Source organism: Toxotes jaculatrix, chromosome 6 (genome assembly GCF_017976425.1).
Source record: "Toxotes jaculatrix isolate fToxJac2 chromosome 6, fToxJac2.pri, whole genome shotgun sequence".
NCBI classification, from domain to species: domain Eukaryota; kingdom Metazoa; phylum Chordata; class Actinopteri; family Toxotidae; genus Toxotes; species Toxotes jaculatrix.
Window position 1 is genome coordinate 3,848,842 of NC_054399.1, and position 26,917 is coordinate 3,875,758.

At 42.9% G+C, this 26,917-nt stretch overlaps 1 protein-coding gene across 3 annotated transcripts; it reads right to left on the reverse strand.

The window, feature by feature from the left end:
• Positions 1-10,157: 10,157 nt before the first annotated feature.
• Positions 10,158-25,855, reverse strand: kdr (kinase insert domain receptor (a type III receptor tyrosine kinase)). 3 transcript variants are annotated; one of them, XM_041040521.1, is made up of 30 exons: positions 25,542-25,855; positions 24,595-24,688; positions 24,301-24,503; positions 23,882-24,003; positions 23,394-23,559; positions 22,985-23,124; positions 22,375-22,558; positions 20,857-20,974; positions 20,570-20,736; positions 20,312-20,468; positions 19,098-19,218; positions 18,899-19,010; positions 18,465-18,809; positions 17,941-18,087; positions 17,721-17,852; positions 16,211-16,317; positions 15,726-15,861; positions 14,193-14,297; positions 13,989-14,102; positions 13,624-13,712; positions 13,207-13,369; positions 13,009-13,100; positions 12,775-12,897; positions 12,573-12,684; positions 12,388-12,487; positions 12,185-12,290; positions 11,662-11,804; positions 11,477-11,561; positions 11,111-11,196; positions 10,158-10,958 (listed from the first exon to the last, which is right to left on the reverse strand). In XM_041040521.1, the coding sequence occupies exons 1-30, from the start codon at positions 25,606-25,608 to the stop codon at positions 10,742-10,744; spliced, it is 4,053 nt and encodes a 1,350-aa protein (XP_040896455.1). In that variant the 5' UTR covers positions 25,609-25,855; the 3' UTR covers positions 10,158-10,741. The 3 variants fall into 3 exon arrangements, with proteins under 3 accessions (XP_040896455.1, XP_040896457.1, XP_040896454.1); XM_041040523.1 differs by having other exon boundaries at positions 11,665-11,804; positions 23,394-23,562; XM_041040520.1 differs by having other exon boundaries at positions 23,394-23,562; positions 25,542-25,854.
• Between the last annotated feature and the right edge of the window lie 1,062 nt (positions 25,856-26,917).

Sequence of the window (26,917 nt, forward strand, 5' to 3'; positions counted from 1 at the left end):
CATTCACACCATGACACGTGACCGTAACGACCTAACACATGATGGCTGGGTGGGTGATGCTGAGACTCATATGTGACTCTGACGACTCCCAATGTGTTAACGGCCCCACAAGAGGTTAAATATCTGGGACTCTCCACCTGTCAGCTAAAACTGAAAAAGCCTTTTGTTTGCGAGGTGAAACACTTTCAAAACCTCAGGCAACCGTAACCTGGATAACTGAGAATCTTCACAGACTTAGTCATCGGGGCTTTGTGTTTGTACAAATGTCTGGCTGTTTAAAATTTCCAAACTAATCCCAAGCGTTGTTTAGACTCTCAGAGTCTTAGAGTAAGAGACTCTTAGAACACTTGAACAGTTAAATCCTCAAAAGCATAACTGGAGAAAAAAAAGTGAATGATGAGCTAATGACAGACAAATGTGGCTCCTGCTGTTCAACATCTGCAGAACCACAGCTGCAGTGAATCTGCTAAAGCATTGATTTTTACTGTAACAAGCTTTTCAACATCTCACTCGTAAGCAAGTTCTTCATTTGTGTTGCTCTTACTCCCCCAAACATTTGTGTCACAGCAGAATTCGCCAAGCAGCGTCTTCACCTGTCACCTGTTGTGATGCAAGGTTATGCAAAAGCACCTGGCTTTTGTTTTCAGTGACAAAGGGTACAATCAGCATTCATTCCCCGGTCAAATGGCTGCAGACGTAACAGGTATTTATCAGCTTCACCTCCAACAGGAAACCCGAGCGGACATAATAATATTCGCCCCTTTTTCAGCGCGGTGCATTGTTGCACGTCAAAGTTCTGGACGTGGGCGTGTGAGTAGGAGCAGTCACTCGTTTTTTACAGTCTTTGGGAACAACGTGTAATGGCGATTCTGTTCTTCATATGCAGCACTGCAGAGTAAGGCATGCTGCTTTACACTGTTTACTAACCCTGTTTTTTTTTGTTTTTTTTTAAAGCTGGTTTACCTGAGTTTAAAAAAAACAAAAAAAAACGGTACATACATGCTAATTTTGGTGTAAACAGGATATGAGATAACATCGGTGTTACTCAGGGTTTCTGTATGTCACCTCAGGGCAGACGATAAAGCCATGCACACTAAATGCAGCTGTTTTCAAATGTGCTAATTTGATCTCTGTTCAAACCGAAGCTGGGTGGAGACATGCTGAGAATTAAATGAGGACGCTGAACTAGATTTTGTGATGAAGATGATAAAGAAGGACGGAGGGTTTAGACTGCAACGATGTGAAGGGGTCTCTCCTTCTCAGAGGAAATGGGTACTAGGAATAAGTACGGGTATTTGGGGTACTGGCTTAGGTACTTAAATTTCATAACACCAGTGGGTACAGCAAAATGTTTTTTAAACAAACATTGTACAGGGTGTTGCCAGTCTGTAAGCAAAGAAGAAATCCTGTCACATTAATTTACATAGTTTGTACTGGCTGTCTTTTTTTTTTTTTTTTTTTTCAAAATCTATATGGAGATCTCACAGGAGACGTCAGTCAGGCTGAGTCTGGACACCCACACAGAACTGAGAAGAGTTGTAATTATGCAAAATGAAGAGAAAACATCTGTGTAGGTCTGTCAGAGCTGTAAGCTCTAAAGACACACACATGCACATACACACACACACAAACAATTAGCACAGCTACATTATGTAAAACTTTATAGCAACAAAAAACATGCACAATGCTGTACAGTATCCTCTCCTTGTACCAACAGGTGAACACATGAACAAAAGGTAGAACACACAGTCTGTACAGATAGCAACAGATAGCTGGTCTATTCACTGCCAGATCTGATGATTTATTGTACCCACCAGCACTATCACTTCATTAAATTCAATTTGACTTACTCAGACTTGTTCAAAACACCAGTTTCTTTTTGGAAGACACACCTGGTTCCCACAGGACTCCCCATGCACTTTCCAAACTGTCTCAATGCCTCTTTTCTGTCTACTTCACCTACAGAACATACAAAAATACTCCATCAGCTGTTGGACAAAGACATTCTCCCAACTTCAGGCCCAGCATGATATCACATCTAATGAACTGTTCAGATACTTTCTGGAAAAGACGTGATCTGGAGGCAAGTAAGGAGCTGGACAAAATAAAGACATCTCAACCAAATTTGAACTTTGAACACTGCTGGATAGAGACGGTGGAGAAACAAATACACCTAAGGAAAACAACTTGTTTATACAGTAAGATTTGCATAGACGTAAGAGATAATATGTTAGATGTAAAAAAAAAAAAAAAAAAAAGTATGTGGGAATTTTAAGTCAATACCATAGCTGACAATGAGGAGAGGGAGAAGGCCTGGCTGGTTTGGCACAAGTGCTTCAGTAGCCCAGCTTGGAGAGAATTTGGTTGGAAGCTGATAACGAGATTTTGTAAAACACCACTGGTAATGTCCAAATATGACAATAAATCTAATCCTCTCTGTTGGAGAGGATGTGGTTTAATAGAAGACTTTTTCTGGAGTTTTTTTGGGGAGGAGGAAATTCAGAACTTAGACAGACCATAATTATAAGCTCAGAGGTTTTGTGGTATTAGCCCATAAAATGATTACTATAAACTGGCTTAAGCCTCACCCACCTACCGTGAACCAATCAGCCTAAAGACTCAAGCCTGTGAACTGCATGGAAAACATAATCGCATGTCCTGGATGTGCACTTGTCAAAGTGAACATACCGTAAATCTTTAATGGGACGATCAGGGGTGAATGTGAAAGTATGTACAACCTATCTAATGTCTCTGGATTGTTACTGACTCCTTCGTACAAACATTGTAGGTGAACTGCCCTCACCGGGGGTACCTTCACTGGGCTAGCTAGCCAGATAACACCTGTGCTCCAATAAAGAATGCGCGGCATGACTTTTCCTTGCTTTTACTTAAGTCACAAACACAAACTCTCATTCATGTAAAACTGAAATTCAACAGAATAAAACAACACAAATCAGTATCCGCACAACAACAAACAACAGTACACTACGCAAAATATCATGGGGCTAGCAAACAAACTACTAAATAATACGCGTTAGCTCGTTCGTGTGGTAGCTGCTAGCATAAAATGCTAACGACACAGCACAGTAAACATACCACTTTGAAAACTACACACACACACACGCAGTACTTACAGACGGTGGCGTTCCCAGGCAGAAGCGAGTGAAACCACATTAACCAACTTTATGAGCACATTTCTACGGTCCTTAACTTTAACTGACTGAAGTAACGCTGCAGAGCGGAGCGGCAAAGATGCGAGTTAACAGAAAGAGCGCTCACTCTGTCGCTGTTTCCAAAACCAAGAAAAGTACAGAACACTCACTCTGATACTATTTTTATGAAATAAAGGAAAATACACCTTTTACATTTGGGACAAGGAACCTGTTCTAATAAATAAAAAAAAAAAAAAGAAAGAAAGAAAAGAAAAAAGCTATGTTCAATAGGCCTTTTTCTCAGAGGACATTTTGATGTCAAAGAATTGAAGACACCGGTTTACATAAGAAAAGTAATGATGGCTAAATTCCATTTAGCTTCTTTAGTCCTGGTTTTACTGGGACACCTGAATAGAACAGAGAAATATTTAGTGTCTCTGCAGTGAAAAGGTCTACATTAGGATCCCTGTTGTTTAAAACCTTCAGCTCTTCACTCTCTCTTCTGACATCATGCACTCTCAAGTGTTTACTTGAGCTTGGGCTAATTTTGTTTCCTTCTAAACATCTGGGTGGTGTCAGGTAATTCATGACAGAGAAGTGCTTTCTAAAGGGTGATAAATAACATTTAATAGTAAGATTCCTGTTCCTCAAACAGTTTTCGTTCCTCTTGATTCACTTCCTCCAGTAGAATTGATCCAAATATACTTTGAAGTTGCCCTACCAGCCACACTAGCACCTGCAAGGCCACATTTAGGGAGTTTTCGTCACAGACATGGCCCTCTGGCCTTTGTGCACCATACTTATTTGCAACCTCTTGCCAAATTTAATTAATTAATTAAATTATCAAATTTAAATGTAATTTTTCCTTTCTAATTACCAGTTAACTAATTAGGCCCAATGACAGAAACCAATTTGGTGTTAAACCTCTTGGAACGAAATGCTCCCAAAGGGAAAGTTTTGGCCAAAAGACACGACTTTTTGCTCTGTGTTGTAATGAAGACTTCACTTTACTGATCCAGAGAGACTCGTGGTAACAATGTAATTTCACAGTTTAGTTTCCCTGCCATGTTTTTCCTCTGAGGGCAGAGAAAACACACATCTGCACTGTAGCTGGAGAATGACGTGAGTGTCCGGTGAGAGAAGTGATAACCTGAGAGGGTCTCCTTCCTGTACAGCTGTGTTTGACCGGCACAACAACACTTTTGAATTAATTATTCACCAAAGACACGTGTGCACGCACACACACACACAAAGAGGTACCGGTGACACACAGTAGATGCTCTTTTCCTTGATATGAAGCGTAGTCACTGTAGATGGACATTCCTGTTTCGAAGGAAGGAACCAGCAGTGTTATCATGACAGAGAGAAAAACATCCTGAGGGTTAAGACTTTCTTGCCCCCCCACCAGCACTATCACAGGCTCCCCACTGGCTTTTAATATCCAACAGCTGAGTGACCTCATGAGAAATTTGTGAATGGACAGTCCAACCGGTACTCTTATCTGGATCTGCAGATCTCAGCCCCTTGTAGGACCATGAGACACAATAACAGTGAGGCAGCACATCCTGCTTCACTCAATACATAATGGATAATTGTGAAATCAATTGTTGTGAATATACAGTGCAGTTGCGCAGGAATCGCTCAGTTCATGGCCTGATACCAGCTGCAGATAGATGTGTTATACTAACAATGTTTGGCCGAAGCTGAGCCATTTTATTCATGTTCCGTTGCACCACACTCACTTTTGTAAATTTTGTAAACAAAGCGATGTGAAGTACCCTGGGAAATTCGAGGCTTCCATCAAATAATCTCCATTGAGTTTTGGGTCAAAGTTACTCTATGTGTATAACTTAATGTGATGCATCTGTTGCATTTTACTACTATTGACACTGAAATTTCATAAATTCAAGGCATCTTACTTAAAACATTTCCATTACATCGATTTTTCATTCCTCCAGAAGAAAACGCTTCTAAAAAATGTTCTTTAATATTATTGTGTTGCTTTATGAGCAACATCTCTTTTCGATATATCTCCAAAAGGCTCTGCAGTGTGATTTATCACACAGTTTTTCATATTGCTGTCTCATTTGATACAATTCAAATTCCATATTTATGATTTTATGCCCCGTACGACGCCTGTTTCTGTTTACAGCCTCAATCAGTTTCAGCAACCCCAGAACCATTTCCTCTTTTCCTTTTTGAAAAATGCAGAGCATGTTGATGTATTCCACCTCCTATTGCTGTGCGACTGTTTTCTGCAAATAATGAAATATGACTGAACTGCAGGGGTGTTTTAATAAATGGACTCAACAAAGCATTATCAGAATGGCTCTGTTTTTGTAACCCAGCACTGATATTAATCACAGTGTGCATTGTTCAGACTTTACACGGGTGTTTACATGAATAACATCTCTGCTTACAATGTGCGGGTTTTTGCACCACATAATAGTTAAAATAGTTTGCATTTCTGGTGGCTGGAGGGGTTGGATCTCCGGCAGTTGTGGGTTAAATTATAACTTTAATTCAAGCCTGTGTTGGCAGATGTTTGGAAAATGACTGTCAGGTGTGCTTGTTACTGCACACCTCCACTTAAATCTGTCATCTGAATTTTTTTCAGGAGAGGATTCTTTGGTTTGAAATTACAAACACGATGTTTACCGGTCCTTTCCCGTCCGTGTTTGTGGTTCCTCTGACTCTGAGATGGGCTCCAGAGGTTGTCAGCGTCTGTCAGCCACCTGATAAACACATAACATTGATTGACGGATGGGCGTTGCTGCGCACATCCTGTCACAGACTGCAAGATGGATCACTGATTTCTTTATCTGGCGTCAGTGGTGATATAATGAGCAGAGAGACATCGCTCATGACATTTCAAAGTTTCCGTGTGAACTTTGTGAAAACAGAGATCAGATGGAGATGATGTAGGATCCACTTACTGAGGTGTGCAATGCCCCCTGTGGGTGAATCTGAGATCTGAGTAGGTGGGGTCAAGTGTTGTGTCCAAGACCGTGTTTATAGCTAAACCATCACTTAGAACACACTGTCACATTGTGTGGAAACACTGATCTATCAGCCTTAAGCCCGAGGCACATCATTCACTCATGAGTGTAGTTGAAACACTACTGGATAATTCCCAACCAGGGGTATTTGTCCCCTAAGGAGTACTTATGTAGTTGCTTGAGGGTACTGAGAAAGACTGGGGAGTAAATATAGAAATTAAAAATACAGGTCAAGAGATTGAGTCAGCTTTAACAAGTGCTGCGAGCAAGACAGACTGAAAAGTAATAGACGTGTGTTTAAATCAGATAACTAAGAGTAGGATGAGGAGGTATGATATATGATGAAATAAATGCCAGTTTCAATTAAGGGGCACTTGAGTTTGACAAAAAAGGTTCAGACCACCGGTATAAATGCTCACCAGGTCTGTAACAACCACTGAGGACACACGGGTCATGTCCTTTGATCTGTTTTCTCAGTTTTAAATATAATTCACATGTAAATTAAATTAAATTAAATTAAATTAAATTAAATTACAACACTGAATGTGGAAAAACATTATCCTGTGCTGCAACCATACTGATGTGGTTCTCACAGGCCATTATGTGTAACAGTGCATATGACAGTTTCAGAATTTCTCTCCAGTTAATCTGATAATAATTATCCACATCAAGCCACGGCACAATATAACACTGTCAAGCTCACAAACTGCAGATGTAACCCAACTTAAACACCCCCCCCCCCCCATCTTCAGAGCATGTGTGAGCAGCTTTACTGCCGGGCTGCACACAATCAGAGACAGATCGTACTTGTTGTTTTGTGTGTTGGAGGAAGAACTTCCATACAACCCAGCAGCGTATTCTGCAGGCGACTGGCAGGCCAGACTGACAGCCTAATAGTAACACTGATCACAGTCTGTGCCCAGAGGCAGCACCAGAACTCCATGTCACCTCCTGCTCCTGCCAGACCTCAGCTCCCTTTCCAGACGCTACCCACAGTGAAATAAAATGAAATGCACAGTTGTTAGCCTCTAGCCCGGGTTGATTGCGAGAAATCATCCAATTTACTCTGCCCTGCACACCATGTCATTATCACCGGTTGTTTACTGTGCTTCAGTTAATACTTGCATTATTATGTTTTAATGGCATGAAATCAGTTCAGGTTCTTTTTTCCATTTCACTGCTCCTGTCTGAGAAAATTCGAAAGCACACTGCTCCGAGGCTACTCCTTGCCTCCCTGCCTCCAAATGCCACAGGAGCTGATTTGCAGCTAAATTGTTGTTGTGTATCACAGAAGTCAATCTTGACAGCCAGCGAGTGAGTGACAGGCTTGTATAAGCAGCCTTTAAAAGCTCGGGGCACATGACAAGAATATGAGATAAAGCTGCTACAGCCTGTCAGTGAAATAAGTGTATCTACTAAATCAATACGTGTGTGTGTGTGTGTGTGTGTGTGTGTGTGTGTGTGTGTGTGTGTGTGTGTGTGTGTGTGCGCGCGCGTTGGGTGGCAGTGTGGTGGTGTATTATAAATTCAGCGGAGACCTGCTTTGAGTGGTAGTAGTTAGTTCTCTCTCTCCTCTTTCATTTTTGTCATCCAGGTTAGGTAGTTATTTGTGAACTGACAGTCTAATGACAGAACCTGGTTGTAGTAAATCACAGTTTGTTATCTCTGAGTGACACACTGATTCACATCTGACAGTTTCACAAGCCAATTTGTCAACTCGTGCGCATGTATGTGTCTGGGTCCATAAATGTGCCTTGGATTTCAGCTAATCTTCGCTGATGTGATGAGGCAGATCACTGGAAAGAGCGCGGCAGATTTCACGATCCTTCAAGGCACTTTAACCACATCCCATTTTCCTTCGCATACCAAATGTCACATACCATCAGCATCTTTGGTTGTGAAATTTTAGGGAGTGCCAACAAGCGACATCAGAGGTCCTGTTATGCCTCTTTGTGGTCTCAGATTTTAGCCGAGGCTGATGTTGGCGCGTTACTACCACTCAGTGGTGGGAGTTATAGTCAAATGATCCCTCTGCCTCATGCCTGTATGAGTGTGTGCATATTTGGGGTGGAGCTGCATGTTGTAACAACTTGTGTTGGTTTTAAAGTTTATCCAGAGATTACATCTATGTAAACTAGATTATGTCCACTGCAGTGGTTCCCAACTGTTTCTGTCAGACGTGTTACAAATGTCTTCATTTACATAAATGTTGTTTATTCAACACTATTAGTGTTCAGCTGGTTTGGTAAGTTCACATTAGCACATGGAGCCGGAGAAACTGGACTTTTCAACCATTTATCCATCACTTTAGTGAACTACAGCCATTTAATTACTTTTGACTATCTTGCTCAATTATTCATCACTTTGGCTAAAATTTTTCTTTGCCAACTATTTCAATCTTTTATAATTTACTTTTAGCAATTTCCAAAATATGACCGAATCATAATTTTGGTTTATTCAAATCAGTGACTGTATCTTTGCAGGATCTTTGCCATGCTCCCCTTGGTTTGGCCATTGCATATAGTCCAGCTTTAACTTCAGTACCTACAGTGCAACAGCTATTACAAATAATGCACCAGCTACCAGATGCATATGTGTTTGTGGGGAGAGTCTGTCGGCCTGTTAATCTGTCGTGTCTGGCTCCGTTTGGTGAGCTGGCAGCCTGGTTGGCTCAGTGTGTGCTATTACATTGAGACTGGTGATGTCTGTTTGTGAATGCCAACTTATTTCCTGCCAGTGCAGAGATCTGCCTTCGGCCTGTTTGTCCATTCCTGAGGAAATTAGACTGAGTCCCTGCAGTGGAAGGTTTGTCGTTGTTTCGTCCCAGACACAAGTCTAGTGTCTGTCTTCTAAACACACCAGCAAGACACTGTGGCATGGTATAAATAATGCTTTCATATTTACTCAAAAGCTTCACCTTTTTGTTTCTTTCTTTTTGCAAAGAGCATCTTCTGCTCAATTGTCTGACCCACTGAAATGAGGGAAATTGGCTCTTTCACACAGCAGAGGGCGCTGTTGCCCCCAAAATCCATGAGGCGGAAACATGCAGTTCTGACATTTTCTGATTAGTGAGTTTGATCTTAATTTTTATCAATATTCATCTACAGAATATTTATTGTCTTTATCTTCTTCTGTAAAAAAAAAAAAAAGTTTCTCAAACACAGTTCCTTCTCCTTCTCAATATCTGTTGTTTATGTTTTTGCATTAGAAACATTGGGGTTAAATATCCTCTGTCTCTGTCTTGAACACACCAGCAGAGACATTAAGCTGCCCCTGTGGCCGCCTGCAGCAGTATTTGGGGAGGACTTTCTAAATTTAACCCCCAGTGTTACGTGTGGAAATGTGGAAACAACTCCTCAGAGGCTGGAAGTTGTTTCCTCTCGTAAGCTATAATTAGCCAAGTTTGTTGTCCTTGTCTGTAGACAAAACACTTTGTGTTCTCATGAGCTATCATCCTCCCAGACCAGCCACACATCTCTGAGATTTTAGACTCAGCATCAGTGTTTGCACGGTAACAATCCATAAATATTTACTGTTTCATATGTCAAGTGAACATACAACATGCAACACTGCCTCTCTGAGGTGGTTGTGTGGGTATCACACATGATTACAAGTCTTGGAAGTGGAAATAGCAAAAGGGCAGAATCCAATGTGGTGATGTTTTTTTTTTTTCTTCTTCCAAGATCTCACACCTGCTTTTTGAATGTGCCATTTACTTTGTTATCATACTGGTCCACACTGGCCTTGGCAGGGCTATTATGGGCAGTATGAGTTGAATACAGCTAAGAAAATACCCAAGGCTGGAAGGGCATTGTTCCTATAGGACACACACACACACACACACACAAAGAGCAAATGACCAAGGCTGAGAAAGTATTGTTTTCCTTGCATAAGACACAGAGAAAGGAAATGAGAGACGTACGATACAAAGAAACAGACAAACACACTCACAGATGATCAAAAAAGCAAAAAACAAAAAAGCAACACACAAGCAACACAATTTTAATCTGTGAGTATTTTTATTTTATAAAACTAGTAACATTTATATCAGGTTTAGTAATACACTTTCAATAAAATACTGTAAGTTATATGAATAAAGGAACTGTACAAACGCGACTACAGAAACATTGTTCTGACTGAACTGAGAGAACTGCCTCCTTACCAACCGTTAAGTGTGCCAGCAAATAAGAAAAAGAGACTGAATAAAGAAAAACATTTGCTGATTCAATTATCTAAAAATTCCAGATGCCATTTCCTGCAATAGAGGAAGTGGGTGGATTTTGCCACAGGAAGTAGGCGTGTCCCCGCGTCTCAGCTGCCCAGGCCTTTTGACTCGCTGTGTAAACATGATAGCGTTCCTCTGGCTGTCCAAGGAGAGCTGCGCTTACAAACTTATCATACAACCTTCATTTTTCTCTGCTGACTTATTAAGTTATCTCTTGTAAAAACATCTCAACACCACAGTGAACCGAGGTCTATTGCATGTGTTGTCATTGTTCCTAAAGTGTAATACCTGTGGAAGGTAAACAAATACTGTACAGTGAACAGACTCAGGGATAAGGGTTTACTGGGGAGGAGGGATATCTGGGGTCAGACTGGTGGTGTACTGTAGCGGATCTCCACGTTGAACTTGTCGGCCATCTTGGGCAGCGGAGGCTTCTTCAGCATGTTGTGCTTCATGATCACCTCCTCATTAGCATAGATCGGGGTGTCTGTGTCGTCAGAGTGGTAGCCTGACTGGTATCCGCTCGTCTGATTGGATGATTCAGAGGCCAGAGATTCTTTACTTTTACATCGCAGCAGCTGGCTAAAGAAGAGAAAACAGGAAGACAGGAGACATTTACAGTAACAAACCCTGAAAGTTTTAGATTTGCAACTGCAAAATCAAGAATTCATAATTGCCAAATATGAGTAACAGTAAAACGAAATGCGGGCTCTGTGCTGATGCTCAGTCCTCACCTGAAGTTTGGTGTGGTTTGCAGCTGTTGATTCAAACCCTTCACCTCCTCTGTCGAGAAGCCCATACCACTGTCTATGTGACCCTCCTGCAGAAGTGACAACAGTTGAAATGAACACAGGTGGTTGGCACTTGAGAGGGAAACACTGGGCCTCATTCACATTCTTTAGTTTCTAGTTTTGTTTGTTTGTAAATCAGAGCTGCAACAACTATTTTCCTAATAAATCAATAATTTTATCTGTAAAATTCTGGGAAATAGTGAAAAACGTCCATCACAGTCTGTGTAACAGTGAAAAACCCAAAGGAATTCAGATTCTAATCGTATAAAAATTACTCACGACTTTATCACAGCTCTATCACACACTCACCATGACACTGCTGTGTGCCACAGGGATGTCCTCAAATGTCTTCACAATGAGGGGCCGACTGCACCTCTCACTCTGCTGGGACAGTCTGCAGAGAGAGAGGAAGTCAATGAATGAAGATTCACCACAGAGGGCTTTGACATTCAGAAGCAACGGTGCAGAGTGACAGGTAAGATCATGGTGCTGACCCAAGGGATGCAGGGTTGTCATAGTGGAGCTGAGCTTCGGGGATTTCCCCACTTTTAGGTCTGCTGTAGGGGCTCCTGGGGTCAGGGGTCACTGGAGATCCCACTGCCTCGCCTGCTGTCAGGGGGATGTAGTCTTTCCCATCCTGGAGACCAAGAGTCACAATATCACCTCAATATCACCTGGATCAGTTAATTCCATTGTGCTGTAATCAGCTTTTTTTCTGGTGTTTGGTCCACTTCAGCTTCAGGTGATGACCAAAGCTCCCAGAATAACACACATCACTCAGGGAAGGGGTGTGAACTTTCTGCAATCAGCTGTGCATCACACGGGTATACAGGGACCACCGTGAGAGCTACTGGCAAGGAAGCTCGTCCGCCTTTAATCAAAACTTCATTATGGACTATCGAGGCAGCTCAGTGCAGAAACTGCTGCTGTTGAACGTTAGCTGTGATGAAAGTACCTAAAATGTGAATGTGAAGTTATAGAAGGACACAGTCGGCTCTTGTTTTGATCCACACGCACCTTTTGAGCACTGGCCTGCAGCAGGTCGCCCAGATGTTCAACCAGCTCTGCAAACGTCGGCCTGTCTGTAGGACGGTCCAGCCAGCAGTCCAGCATGGTCTGGTATCTATGAATGCACACAGTAAAGCGGAGGACATTAAGACAGCAGTCTGAGTTATATTTCTGTCATATGTTTAACGCCATCATGCTAACTTTCCACTCACATCTCAGAGGTGGCGTATTCTGGGGGTCTCATCCTGGTGCCTTCCTTAAGCCTTCTGCAGAAAGACTCATCGATGCAAACGCCCGGATAAGGAGACGCCCCTGTAAGAGATATTACACAGGTGATATGACATGACTGTTGGTTTACTTGGTTTACCTAAAGAAACCTAAAGACAACTTGGTTTACCTAAAGAAAAGATCTCCCAGAGAAGGACCCCAAAGGACCAAACATCACTTTGTGTGGTATACACCCGGTCGAATATAGTCTCAGGAGCCATCCACTTCAGAGGGAGACGAGCCTGTAGCAAAGGTGAAGATGTATATTTCACTGCATCACACACCCATAATAATGTGACTGACAGTCTACACATTAGTTCAGGGGGACTCACGTCTCCTTTGCGGACATAGTCAGGGTCTTTGTAGACATCTCGAGCAAGGCCAAAGTCGCAGATCTTCACCACGTTGTTCTCTGAAAGCAGGATGTTTCTGGCTGCTAGATCCCTGTGGATACACTGCAAAGAACACAGAAACGGAAGAATTTACATCCGTGTGCATTAGAGAGCAATTTATTATTATCATCCCCAATTTCTGAAGCCAGATTTTCCTAATAATTGTAGTTTCACCTTGCGGGAGGACAGAAACTCCATGCCTTTGGCCACCTGGAAGCTGTAGCTTATCAGGTCCTCCATGGTCAGGTGGTCATCATCTGAGCTCTCTGTGGTCACATGATGCATTGTAAAAACATATATGTGAGCCACGTGTGCACATGTATTGAACTGGGCAGAAAAGTGAAGCGTGTCTTTCAGAACCGTCTTCAGCACCTTCGTGAGTGTCCATGTTGCTGCCTGAAGCCTTGTCTCCAGCTGTGGAGCAGACAGCCGTTCCTGTGCAGATGTCCAGCTGGGCAACCTTCCCCAGACCCAGATCCCCTTCAGTCACATCCTCCTCTGCAGACGCCCACTTCTGGCTGTCCACGCGCTTCCTCTGTTTGACCACGGGAAAACACAGATATCGTGTAAGAAAATAAGGAGGAAAAAAAGTCAGAATGATAACATTTCATTCAGGATGCAGGTACCAGCCCATGTGAGATATTACCTGTGGGTCAGCACTGGCGAGCATTGCTGTGTAACGGTCTGTGGTCAGCGATGTGATTGTGTGCAGCTGTCTGTGCTTAGCGTAACCACGTAAGAGGGCTGGCTTGCGTTTTATTGGCAGCATGTGGGTTACACATCATTTACCTTGTATGGGCTGTACTCTCCGCGCTTGCTTTTCAGGTAGCTGGAGAGGTTTCCATGTTTACAGTACTCTACAATCACCATCAGGGGCCCTGCAGAGAGAGGGAAGAAGAGGTTAAGGATCAAAGAAAGATCAACAACTCATAACTACACACTACAGGACCACAGGGGATATCGAGAGGCTGATATAAAGATAAGAATAAGGCATATAAACACAAATGAACACAACTAACTCTGTGTTTAACTCTGTGTTTGATGGTGAAGTGTAATTAGGTCAGGGAATACTTCCATCACTAGATCTCATTAAGAAGAAAACGAGTCAGGAACACTGCATGCTGGGAACAGAAAACGTTTGTATGATGACTCACCCCCTGGCTTTGTACAGGCTCCCAGCAGGTTGACCACATTGAGATGATGCCCAATATGAATGAGAATTTTCAGCTCTGACATCAGGGCACGATACTCACTCGATGTGGCTCCCTCTGCAACACAGAGAGATTGATTTAAGTTATGCGTTTCTGGGGGTCTTCACTGTGTGGACAGGAGTGGACAGGAGTGGACAAAATACTCACCCTTAAGCATCTTGACAGCAACAGTGGTGCATGTGGTAGCTTTCTCGATGCCAAAGGCGGCAGCTTCAACCACCTGGCCAAACGCTCCTCGTCCCAGTGGTTCACCTTTAAAGCAAAACAACATCCGTCAGGACGACACACTGGCAAGCAACGCCATCAGTTCAGATAGCTTTATCCAATACTGTCGTTCTTCGTGGCATTGATTCGACAAGATGTTGCACACAGTCGCCTGAGATTCTGCTCCATGTTGACGTGTTTACATCACAACATTTCTGCAGATTTGTGAGCTGCACATTCAAGCTGCTTCTACTCTCCTCAGTTTTTAAAGAGTGGTTATCTGAGTTAGCGTAGCCTCTGTGTCAGCTCCAGCCTGTCTGACCATTCTCCTCTGACCTCTCTCATCAACAATGTGTCCTCAGAGCTGCAGCTCACTGGATGTGTTTTGTTTTTGGCTCCATTCCGAGTTAAACTCTAGAGACTGTTGTGTGTGAAAATCCCAGGAAATCAACAGAAACACACAAACCAGCCGGTCTGGCACCAACGATGAAGCCACGGTCACATTTTTTCTCCAGTCTGATGTTTGATGTGAACATTAACTGAAGCTCCTGACCTGTATCTGCATCAGTCTGATGTTTGATGTGAACATTAACTGAAGCTCCTGACCTGTATCTGCATCACAGGTCTGCCACATGAGTGACTGTGTGGATAATTACATGAATAAGCAGGTGTGGATACGCCCACACAAGAATGAAGTGTTTCAACTGAGTGGGTCCTCTCAAACATCTACACCTTTTTTCTTACTAAATCATAATCTCTAATTTTTCAAATTAGCTGAGCTCCACCATCGTTCTACACACCCTGTGATAACTGCAGAAATAATTTACCCCCTGGGGTAGAAGATTTGTTATTTCTGAATCACTGCAGGAATCCTATTATGCATGAATGTCTGCTGTTAATTTTTCTTTCTTTTCTTTTCTCTCACCTTGAATTTTCTCTCTCTTTTTTAACAGGTGTTAAAGGGGGATATCTGCTCTTGACACTATGAACTTGAACTTCTCAAACATGAAAAAAAACAATGGAACAAAACTACACAGCCATGCAGGCAGCTCCACGAGTCTGATCTTGGTAATACTAAAATTACCAATTACCATACTAAAATTCACACAGTGACAGCAACGTGCCGATGTTTAGCTAATGTTTTCCGTTAGACTGACACTGCCACCTCTAGGGCTGTTCCCCTAGAACAGCAAAAAATGATTTTAAAAACTGAGGCCGAAACTATGAAAACCAGAAATAACAAAAAATAAATGAATAATAACTGAACTGTTTAACCCAAAAATTGAACTGTTTTTCAGAATATTGTGATGTGATCATTTATAAACTCTTTAAGGAAAACTGTCTTTGCTTTTCCTCCTTAGGGACTTGTAGGGATTCAGTGTCTTGCTCAGGGACACTTCAGTGGTGCAGATGCTTGTTGTCACAAGTTGAAAAACTATACAGTCTTTTCTGTACCGAATCAGATTTGCGTCTCACCCAGCTTCAGCCTGTCCCGAGGAAACTCCCATTTGTTGGCATCATACGTGAGCCTTTCACACTGCTCGTCCATGGGCATGTCCTCTGAGTCCAGGATCATGGACAGGTAGCCCGTCTTCAGATCCCCACCATTTGGCTGAAACAGTGATAGAGTGAGAAATATGAGAGACAAGCAGAGATGGAATGTGTGAATTAATGAGACGCAGTTTGTCTCCATTTTCACTAAATTAAAACTGAACGGCTACGTGACTTATGGGAGAAGAGAGTGGCCCTGTTGTTCCTGGATACAAAGGAGGTCGGCCACCGAGAGCCAGATCAGTCACTTCTAATCAGTCCTACACCCCCACAGCGTGTGTGCTCGTGCATGTATGTGTTTCAGCTACAGTTTTTAAATTCCGTTATTTGGTCCCCTGTGCGTAACTGGAGGGAAAATCCAAGGAAGGAAAAGTGTGGCAAAGGGAGGATGTGGATGAGGAAGTTCTTACTCTCTTTCTTCCACGGATGACAAAGACGATCAGTAACCAGAAAAACATGGCGATGACCACTGACCCGATCGGAACAATCAGTTCCACATTGGTCTTTTCCTCTGCACCTAGAATAAACACAACAATATGATTTGCAGAGGTATTCGCAAACAACCTTGTAAAAAAAAAAAGAATCAAAGAAGAGCTCACAGTGAAAAATCAAGTACAATTTCAACGGCGTGCCTTGGCAGTGTTGCTCAAAGTTCAGACAGGTTTGTCATTGTCTTTGGCGTGTACAAGTGTATGTGTGTGTCTGTGTTTGGGTTGGAGGAAGGAGACTGTTGGAATCTGGACTGTAAGCAAGCTGATATTTTATCTAGTCATAACAAATGGTCAGGAGTCAGCGCGAGCAACTACAGCCAAAGACAACTTGGAAAAGCCCTGTAAGAGCCACGGTCATGTGTAACTACATGCTGCAATGAGCCGTATCTATCCACTACAGTCCAGCTTAGGGACCAGAACTGGGGAAAAGAGAGGGTCAGAAGAGGGGAGGGTTATGTATTCTTTTCTTTCTTCTGAAAGGAGGATAGGTGGGTAGTCTGAATATTGTATTATATTGTTGTAAAAAATGTTTTTAACAAAGCAAAGAGTTACATCACAAAGATGGCTTTCATTTGCCGTGCCTGGCCTTGCGACTCTGGCATCATTTAATTGATTGGAGGGACAGTCAGACGTCGGATCTCATAAATACCAGGCAATAGTTCCCCCTGAACTAATTCAAACATATTTTTATTATTAATTGGAATCCAGGTCCATCAGAAGCCACAGAGCTACTCCCTGTGTTTGTTTCACTCCAAACTCCCTCACATACAGAGATTTACTTGTTAGTTACTCTCCCTCGTTAGCGGAGCTGGCGCCTGAGTAGAACTGGGAGCTACAGTAACTGGGTCTGCATTCTGCTGTCGGGGACCAGGTCACGTAGGCCCTGGTTCTAGTTAGCGCATTTGTTTGTTTGTTGCTGTGTCTCTGTGTTCATGACAGGAGAGGGTGGACAGGGGAGCAGAGGCTGGCCTCTCCCTTTGTCCTGCAGACTCTTCATTGTTTTCAATTTAGAAACTCCCAGGAGGATGTGCGCTAACTGGGCCAACTTCCTGTCATGCGGAAGCAAAGTTATTCTTACGCTACATCTTTGATATCAGAAATGTCGTATGTGTGATGTAAAACCTTGAGGCCAGATATAAATACAAGGCCTTTGTGCGTATTGTGAATTTTGCCAAGTGTTTAAGACTAAACTCACTTGCATTAACTATAAACAGTTTGTTCTTTACAATCGGCCATACTGAAGGAGCCCATCAGGCACAGGCACAGAGGCCCAAAGGGTAAGGGGGCCCCTGAGCCGCAGACTGGGTTTAAAGTGCTTGTTAACATCTCTTGTTGGAAAGTCAATCAAAGGAAATATTACATAATTATAATCTGCTTTATTTCAGTTATAGTTAGCATGACTTAGATCATGGGTCAGACAGGGTCTGACCTTCGGTCGTCAAAAAGGCCTGCGAGGTTTCACAGCCGAGGCTGTTACATGCAGTGCAGGTGTACAGGCCGCTGTCCTCCTTCTTCACGCGCTGAATGGTCAAAACGTGGTTGTGCTTGCTCAGAATCACACCTGAAAGCAATGCACAGGGTTTTTAACTGCAGCGTCAGCTAACGCAGTTAGAGTTTGTTTTCTTTGAGAAGCCATGCACGTCTCTCACCTGAGCCCTCCACCACAGTGCGGTTGTTTTTACTCCACACCACCGTTGGGTTTGGCGTCCCGGCAGCGTCACAGAGGAGAGTAATCGTTGCACTTACGTTGACCTTTTGGTCGGTTAAATTATTCTGGATCCTTGCAGACTCAAGACCTAAAATCAGAATAAGACCAGATTCATTTTAATCACTGAAGAATTATAAAACACGTGCTAACATCTGAAAGAATCAGTTTAAGCTGTGAAACACTGAAATTATAATGTTTTAAGACTATGAGTCTTTTTATATTAATGCACATTCTTCTTAATTTTAATATTCATCCAGTTTATTCTGCCGTGTTTAAAGATAGCGACAGCTTCAGAGACTGACAATATGATGAAAACAGTGCTGTTTTTTGTTTTTCAGTTCACAAACCTGTGAGAAATGTGCACTATTTGATGAAATTTGGTTTTTCATTGTGAATCATTGATTTGTATTTTCTGAATTGCACAATATTTTCAACCACTAAAAGGGAATTGTCCATTTTTCTTACCTTTGAGAGAGAGTCGGCGTAGCAGGCAGGTTCTCTCCCCAGTCTTGATGTTTTGCACCTGACAGGCGTACAGGCCCTCATCCTGACGGGAAGCGTTAGGCAGCATCAGCTCCAGGGTTACGTTGGTGCCCTGCAGGCTGGGCAGCACTGACTGCGACAGGGGCCTCCGCTGCAGTGACAGGGAGCGACAGGGCTGCACGGGTGTCACCTGCTCTGACTCGGAGACGTTGGTCACACGGAACCAGGCGAGGTTGCCGTAGAGCAGCCTGTCAGCCTTACACCTCAAAACTACCTGGTCTTCCTCTAAAGGCTCATTGGATGGTGACACGCTCACCTCAAGGCCACCTGACAGAGACAGAATGAAACAGACATGACGAATACCGAGATAATGAGAGAAAGCCCACGTGAAACAAGAAAAAAGAAAAAGCACTCACGTGTCACATGGAAAAAGATGACGCGCGTGTCCTCTCCTACTTTGTTGGTAGCCATGCATCTGTAGAGGGCGTGGGTCTCAGCTTTCTGAATCTTCAAAGAGCTCATGATTTTCTATGGAAACACACGATGCAACATCCACATTTATCTGATGGGATTCATTTATCTATGGTGGCTAACTGCAGGGGAGCAATGATTTACCTTTTGGGGAAGATCAGTGTCTGTCATAATTCGTTCTACAGGGTTGTGACCGGTGCTGTTGCTGATGTCTCTCCAACCTGTGCACTCCTTCAGCTGTCTCTCAGACTTAATCAGCCCAGACCTGATGGACACAAGTGAACAAAAAAAAAAAACAGCTGGAACTAAAATATTTTGTTATGATACTTTTTAAAAGATTTCCTCACAAAGGCACTGAGGCACCGACTGTGCAAACTGGTGTGTAGGTGTTACACAACTACAGAATATTTCCTCTTTCATTCAGATATACTCAGTACTTATTAACACTGACAAAAGCACAACAGCTCTGTACTTTGTTTCATGCTTCCATTTGCAAAATAAAGATGATAATTGTTAAACCCAACCCTCTTTTTTCTTTCAGGTTATTTTTATCTGAGAGGCACACGAACTTCTAGCTTTCAAAATCACAGGAAATTTTACAGGAAAACTGAATATTTTGTCAAAAACAACTGCAAAATTGGGTGCGTGATAACGAGTGAAAGAAAGTATACAAGAAGAGACATGGCTTCAGCAGGAAGAAGCTCTGTTCTGACAGAAAGCAGGATGGGAAAACAGGAAACGTACTGCAGAGCTGGGGAAGTGCTCTGATGTGTCGGCAGAAGATAAGGAACCTGCTGATGGTCAACGCGGCCACGCACACCTCCTCCTTTCTATCAACACTCGTCAAATCATCGCATACCTGACGAGACTGTTGTGTAACCGCTGAGACCTCCCGTCTGTTCAGGGTGTTACACAGACAGAGCTGTTGTTTCAAACAGCTGATCCAGAGACGACACGGACCGTAGCGCAAATGCCTGGTACAAATTTAGTAAACCCGTCCTGAGTCTGAAAAACTGATGTCCTACTAAAAATGGACATTGTGAAGAGCATGAATCACATCCGCTGATCTGCATCAGGTCAGAGTGTGCTCTCATTGTCTCTTCTCTTGTTTTTGTCAACATCACGAAAGCAGCTATTCCTCTCTAAATCAACAACCTGTTGACAATGAGTGACTGACCCCCCCCCACCCCCTCTCTCTTTTCTCAAACATACACACACACACACACACACATATATATATATATATAGGTCCCCACAAAGCTGTCAGACTCCCTCAAACAAACACCCCACAAGCTCCAGGTTTCCAGACCCCACAAATATAGTAAAAAAAGCTTGCACACTGAAGAAAGGCGACTTACAGAAAGACCTCTGGACAGTCCTCTTTGGACATCCACTGCCACTGGATGTGAGCAGGTGTGGGAAATCCACGAGCAGTGCACCTCAGGGTGGGACTGCTGCCGTACAGGTACACATCAGTGTCCACTGCCACCTCCTTCTCAATGATATGAGGAGGCACTGTGGAAGAAGACATCGAGAGTTATCGCCACTTTCTCTTTACCAACAGCATCAGGCAGCTCAGGAAGAACCAGAGAAGCGAAGGAAAGGGGGAAACGTGCCATTGACCAGCAGCTGGAAGGAGCGTCTCTGTTCCTCTTTGGTAATCCTGTTGGTCAGGACTATTGTGTAATTCCCTGCATCCATTTCTGTGACTCCACGGATGACGAGGGCATCACTCCTCTGTTTTATTCTGTAATCGTCCCTCAGTGGTTGACCCTTTTTTAACCTGGGCAGACAGAGGAGAGTAGTGGAAAGACTTATCTAACTTTTTCACATGTCACCAGAGCCATACTGAATAACTGTATGACAAACTGGTTTTAGTATTAGTGTTCTACTGTGAACATACCATTTAAAGCTGGGCTCTGGGTAGGCTGAGTACTTGACAGGGATCTGAGTAGCCTGATCTCCCACATTCACCTCCCAAACCTTCATCCATGGCTCTTTCATTTCAATGAAAGGCTTTTCTGGAAAAATAAAAATCACAAAATGCTGTTAGTTGCACAAATATAACAACAATATTTCAGTATGCAGTACTTTACTGCCATTTCAGCATAGCTGAAAGGACTTTTTGGTTTGACAAGATCAAACAGACGGAAACCCCAGGATGACATATATAACTACACTGAGACTTCCAGTAGTAAAAAGAAAAAAAAATGGCATAGTCTAAGGAGAATCTGAATCTGGCTAATCAACTTCACTGATGTGCAGTTGTTACAAGTAAGAAAATACAATTATTCAACCAAGTTCACTCGGGAATTTCTGTTGGTTAAATGCATGGCCATGTTTTTTGGATAAAACATTTGCACTCTTTTCAGGAAGGGAAGGCGATGTTATCTTATTTAGCAAACCGGTACCCCGGCTCTAGCATTTATTCCGTGTTCACATCATATATCATATGAAGAGTAATTACAAGTAGACAAAACAGTTCAAAAATTTACGTCAGCCTCCGACTTGTAATTCTCAGTCAGAGATATCACTGTTGGCGACATGGCTGCAAATGCACCACTGCTGACAGATATATAAAAACAAAATCCAATCTAAACACTGACACAATAGATTCGCTTAATTATGCACAACCTATAGTGTATGTGGTTTCAACAGTTCTGCTAACGAACTGCTACAAATACCAAACCCACAAAAAACGATAATCACTGATAACATGTATTGTAAGAAAGACAGTGAAGCTTCATACATGTACTTTTCCTTTAAACTCCAGTCAGTTGGTTTTTAGGAGAAACATAAGAATTAGGAAAATGGGAATTGTTGCTTGGGGAAAATAAATAAATAAATGATAAAGTGTGTGCCAAGACCAAACAAATCAGAGCTGAAAAAATGAAACATGAGCCAGAGAAAGACAAACAAAAGAGTAAATTCACAGCCTTTTAGGGTTTTTTTTTTTTATATCAACTGTTTATATCAACATTTTTAATTATTTAATATTACTTATTGATTCAATCATTTATATTTGGGTCTGTCTGATAACCTTCTACTACATTTAGTCAGTTTCAGGGCTCCGCTGAGCATCTAGGGTTGAAAACAAGTGACGGAAAAACCCACTGGAAAAAAAAAAAAAGTTCTGACTGCACAGGAGATTCTTCCACTGTAATGCATGGAAAAACAGCACACGGTATCATTACAGCATACCACCTTAGCTATGGCTGGTTGTGTTGCTCCAAATGGATGAAATGTCACACAGCAGTCATCAGTTTGTATCACATTCTCAACAATATCACAGTATCACACCAAATATACAACCGTCAGCATGTCAGGCTGAATTACAGGGAAAGTTGTTCAAGACATCCTGAATGCTCAGATTCGATGTAAAGGTGCAATAACCATAAAAATGCAGAATGAATGCACGTACCATACACCTTCAGGACGGCTGAGGCACTTTTCTCCATCTGCCCACTGGACGCAGTGCAGGTGTATTCTCCACTGTGATCGACTGTCACGTTCTCCACTATGAGTGTGTTGGACAGCTCCAGAGAGCTCCACAGCTTCCTCTTGTGGGGTGTCGCGTGGCTCGGCCTCGAACCGTTCACTGCGGTCTGACATGAGGGACAGACATCAGAAATGTAATGTGTGTTTACAAGATACAAAAGACACAGAGCACATGTGGACACTTAGAAATAACTGAAACTGCATTGTGGAAACTTTTTTTTAAGTCAGAAGCAACCAAATGTTGGTGTTAGACCTCCAGGTTTATTTTTCTCATGGAAACAGTCATAACATCAGAAACACATCTTTGCACGTTGACCTGGTACAGAGATAAGCTGAAGGATTCCTAAAAGCAGGAAATGAGGAATATGTACAACAGGAAGTGAGATGCAGCACTTCTGGCATCTCTGCCTGTCCTCAGTGGTGAGTCAACCAGGCTGACTGAGGCCTGTCACATGACTTCACTAAACGCCTAGGACGTTAACCACCACAGAAGAAGAAGAAGAAGAAGAGCAGAAAGCCCCCCGGGCACTGACCAGGGCCTGACCAGAGTGCGTCCAGTTGAATTCGATGCCCACGTTGAGCTCGGTGTGGGCAGTGCAGCTGAGCACCAGCCGCTCCCCCACAGACAGCCTCACTTGCGTCGGGGTCAGGGTGAGGTCATAGATCTTGTATCCTGCGGAAAAGGGAGGGAAGACACGGCAGTCAGTCGACGGCCTATTGTTCTCCTGAGAATACAGACTCTCGCTCTCTATCTGCACCTACTCTCCCTGGCTCGCACAGTCACTCCAACAAATCACACACAAGCAAAATTCCACATGCACACACAGTCTTTCCATTACGTAGTTACATTTATTCCGTTCAATAAAACACACACATAGATTACATCTCCAATGCCGACTTCTACAACTGCTATTCTGCCGTGTCAGTCTTCTTCCGTCTTACCGACAACAGCCACAATGTAGAGAGGGGACTTAAACGTCTCGTTTCCAATACGAGTCTGGCAGGACACGACGCCAGCATAGCTGATCAGATAACTGGGAAGAGTGAAACCCTTCTTAGCGTCCCACAGAGAATCCTTCCCGTCGGGATGAAGCTCCTTATTCGGATACTTCTGACAGACACAGAAATGTACTGATTTTGAACAAAGAATTAAAAAAAAAACATCAGTAGCAGATGTCATTAGTGTTATTTATGCTAAAAACTGGCCCCATGGAGTTTGAAAAACATGGGCACTGATCCATGCTGTGGACAAAAGAATCTGGATATCTCAGCCTTTTAGAAATCTGACTCTTCAGAGTCTTCCAACTTTAAAGGAAAGGCAAAGCTAAATTGTTGCAGCACCCTGAACTGAGAGATCATATTAGTTTACATTAATGTCCCCCCAGATTAGAGCACAAAAATAACAGGGAACAGAAACACCAGCTCCTTACAGTGCGGAGCGTAACGTTGAGATTCTCCACCGAGCCTCGGCACGGTATCACCACCCGCTCTCCTTCACGGATGAACACCACCTCGAATTCTTTCTCAGATGGTACAAATGGCACCTTGTAGTCTAAAAATCAAAACACATGCACAAACATCAGACATACATTTAAATCAAATTAGGACAGGGGCACAGCAAAGAGGTGGTCAGGATGGAACTGACTAATCATGAAATCAGTACCTCTGAGTTATGTTAAAGTATTTATTTTATGACTGAACAGCCTAGATCAATAAATCCCCGGGTATGAGTTTTTCTTACTGTCCAGTTAAGAACATTTGCTGTGGTCTTCTGTATAACTCAGGATCAGAACACGACACGGCACCATCACTCCAGCCACCCCCAAAATAAGGTTAAAATGACTTATACCGTGGACAAACACATAGGCCGCAGCTGCCGTCTTGCCGTCTTCGACTTTCAGGTCTTTGTAGGAACACTGATACTGCCCAGTTTCATTGGCAGTTGCATTGGAGATCCTCAGCGTTGTGCAGAAGAGTCCTGATCCGCTGCAGTCGCTGACGGAGAAGCGAGTGCTCGTAGGAGGAGTTGACCACCTCAGGTACTGGCGACCTCTGCCAGTCAAGAGACAGACGATTACAAATGATCTGTGTGTGATACACTGTGCAGGTACGGGTCGATGGACGGGGGTGCATTTGTTCATACCTGCATGTCAGTTCCAGGTTGTCAGATTTGTTCATCCTGTGAGTGCCATAGATGTTGAGCGTTGGCGGATCAGGCATAAACCGCAGTTCAATGGCTGCGGGAATGAATAACACAAGTCAGTCACAGCAAAGACTGACTACAGACACAATCAGCAGTGACCACATCAGTCCTACGTGTCCCTAACAAGTAATAACTACAAAAGGGGTCAGAGGTCACGTCATTATTGTTTCCAAAAACACACACAATGTGGTTCTTGAAAAAATGGAAATGAAATCAGGTCAAAAGCAGAAGGTACAAACTGAAAGTACAACACAGAAAGAAAAGTTTCCAGTATGGTGTGTGTGTGTGTGTTTTGTAACTGGCTCTGATGCTAGCCTGGGCCATTTTTCCATCGCTGCAGAAAATGGCGGAGCTGTGTAAAAACAGGAAGCAGGGGAAGATGGGCTGGGTCAGGCTCAATAGCTCAGCACAGTGTGCTGTAGGTGGGGTTCCTGTTTCTGAGGATACAGGCTGTCCACCACCTCCCTGTGAGGCCCTAAAGCACATATTGTATTGTATGGAAAAAAAAAAAAAAAAAGCCATACATGTTGAGATGACCGAGTCCGTCTTTGACCACTAAATTAATATGCCAAGCCTTATCCCATGACAATTACAAGCTGGGAATACGACTGACAGTCGCTAATTCTTGTTTGGCTGAAAAGTTCCACACTACAGTACTTTGTCACATTTCAGATTTGTCCAGTGCAGACCACTGTGAAAGCCTGTGTGTGTGTGTCCTGACACTCACAACTGAGGACCACATTAAACTGACAGAAAAATAAAAAACAATTTGGCAGCATATAATTTGGGTTACAAACATCTGTTTTATAAAATAGCTTAATTTTGTTATTCTTTTTTGTCAATAGTTAAGGTAGAAGACGTGATAAGTGTTAATTTTGTTATCTTACCAGCAACACAACTGATTTTGAGAATAATGCCAAGTATTGGAATGACGGAGCCTGCCTGGGCCATCATCCGACGGGAGACATGGACAGAGTCCTCATCAAAGTCCAATTAAAATAGTCTGACTGCAGTGAGAATAATCCCACACGCTCGGCACTAATCCACTGAGTCCTGGTGCTTTGTATTCCACTCCGCAGAGAGTCTGTCCCGCCGAAAAGTCATGAAAGCAAGCAGCACTGTCCGGAGATCAGCAAGCGTGTGAAGTGCGATGTGTGCGTGTGTGTGTGTGTGTTTGAGAGTGTGTGTCCGCGGAGCTGAAGCTGCTGCTGAGCTGAGGATGGAGAGACGCGCTTCTGCGGAGCAGCCTGCAGGGGAGGAGCGTCCGTCTCTGCCTCCAGCACATGAGAGACGCTTCAGGACGAACCGTGAACTTTGACCACAGTTTTTTGAAGGAAACTTTAAAGTTTAAGTGAGCTGCGTAGTAACCAACCTTTCTGCTATGTGGAGATGTGAAGGTGTTACCTTACACTTTAGCCTTGGCTCCCGCTTTTAAATAAAATAGATGCTTCCCAGGAAGTGAGAAACACCTGAACAAATTTTTTTTTTTTAAACCATGTTGTTTTGGTTCATTTATTTTTCTTTTCTTTTTTTTTTTTGGCCATTGGGGGCAGTAAAACGAGCTGTAAAAAGAATTAAATTAAATAAGCTAATACTAACTTACCATTTACAGAGGAGGGTTTTAAGAGTGTCTGTTGGAAACAGTTGCCTGCTGAGGCTGAAAGTCTCTAGAGTGGTGGGAGTGAACCGAAACAGTAAAGTTTCTGCTGGAAAATCAAAACAATGAGCTAAAAGACACTAAAGCAGGAAACACAGAGCTGGAAGGAACCACAGACTCAGATGATAATTATCTGGGTGTATGGACCGTACTGAAGCTGCTTTAAACTTAAGAATGAATGTGCTTGCAAGTTTTCAATTGGTATATAAAATAATAGAGTTTTAGAATTTTGTTAGAACTTTTTCTTTAATTTTTGGTTTTATAAAAACTGTTTCTGTGCTACATCTTTGCGACAGGTTCAAAGCCTAATTTTAAAATTTAGGTATAATCTGACTTGTTTAAGGTGCAATGTTTTTTTCTTCAGTGTCATGTAAACAGCTCCAGATCATAACATACATTATCTTTAGGCACTTTCCAGAGTGATATTATAGAGAGAAACCCAACAGTTTCCACTGTTGGAGGAAAATTTCCCTTTTAACAGGAAGGCACCTCCTACACAACCACACTCTTCTCTCAACCAATGGGGGGTTTGTGTTGAGAGAAGAGAAATGGTGGAGAGAGGAGAGAGAGGGGGAGAGAGCAGAGAGAGAGCAGGAACAGCTGTTT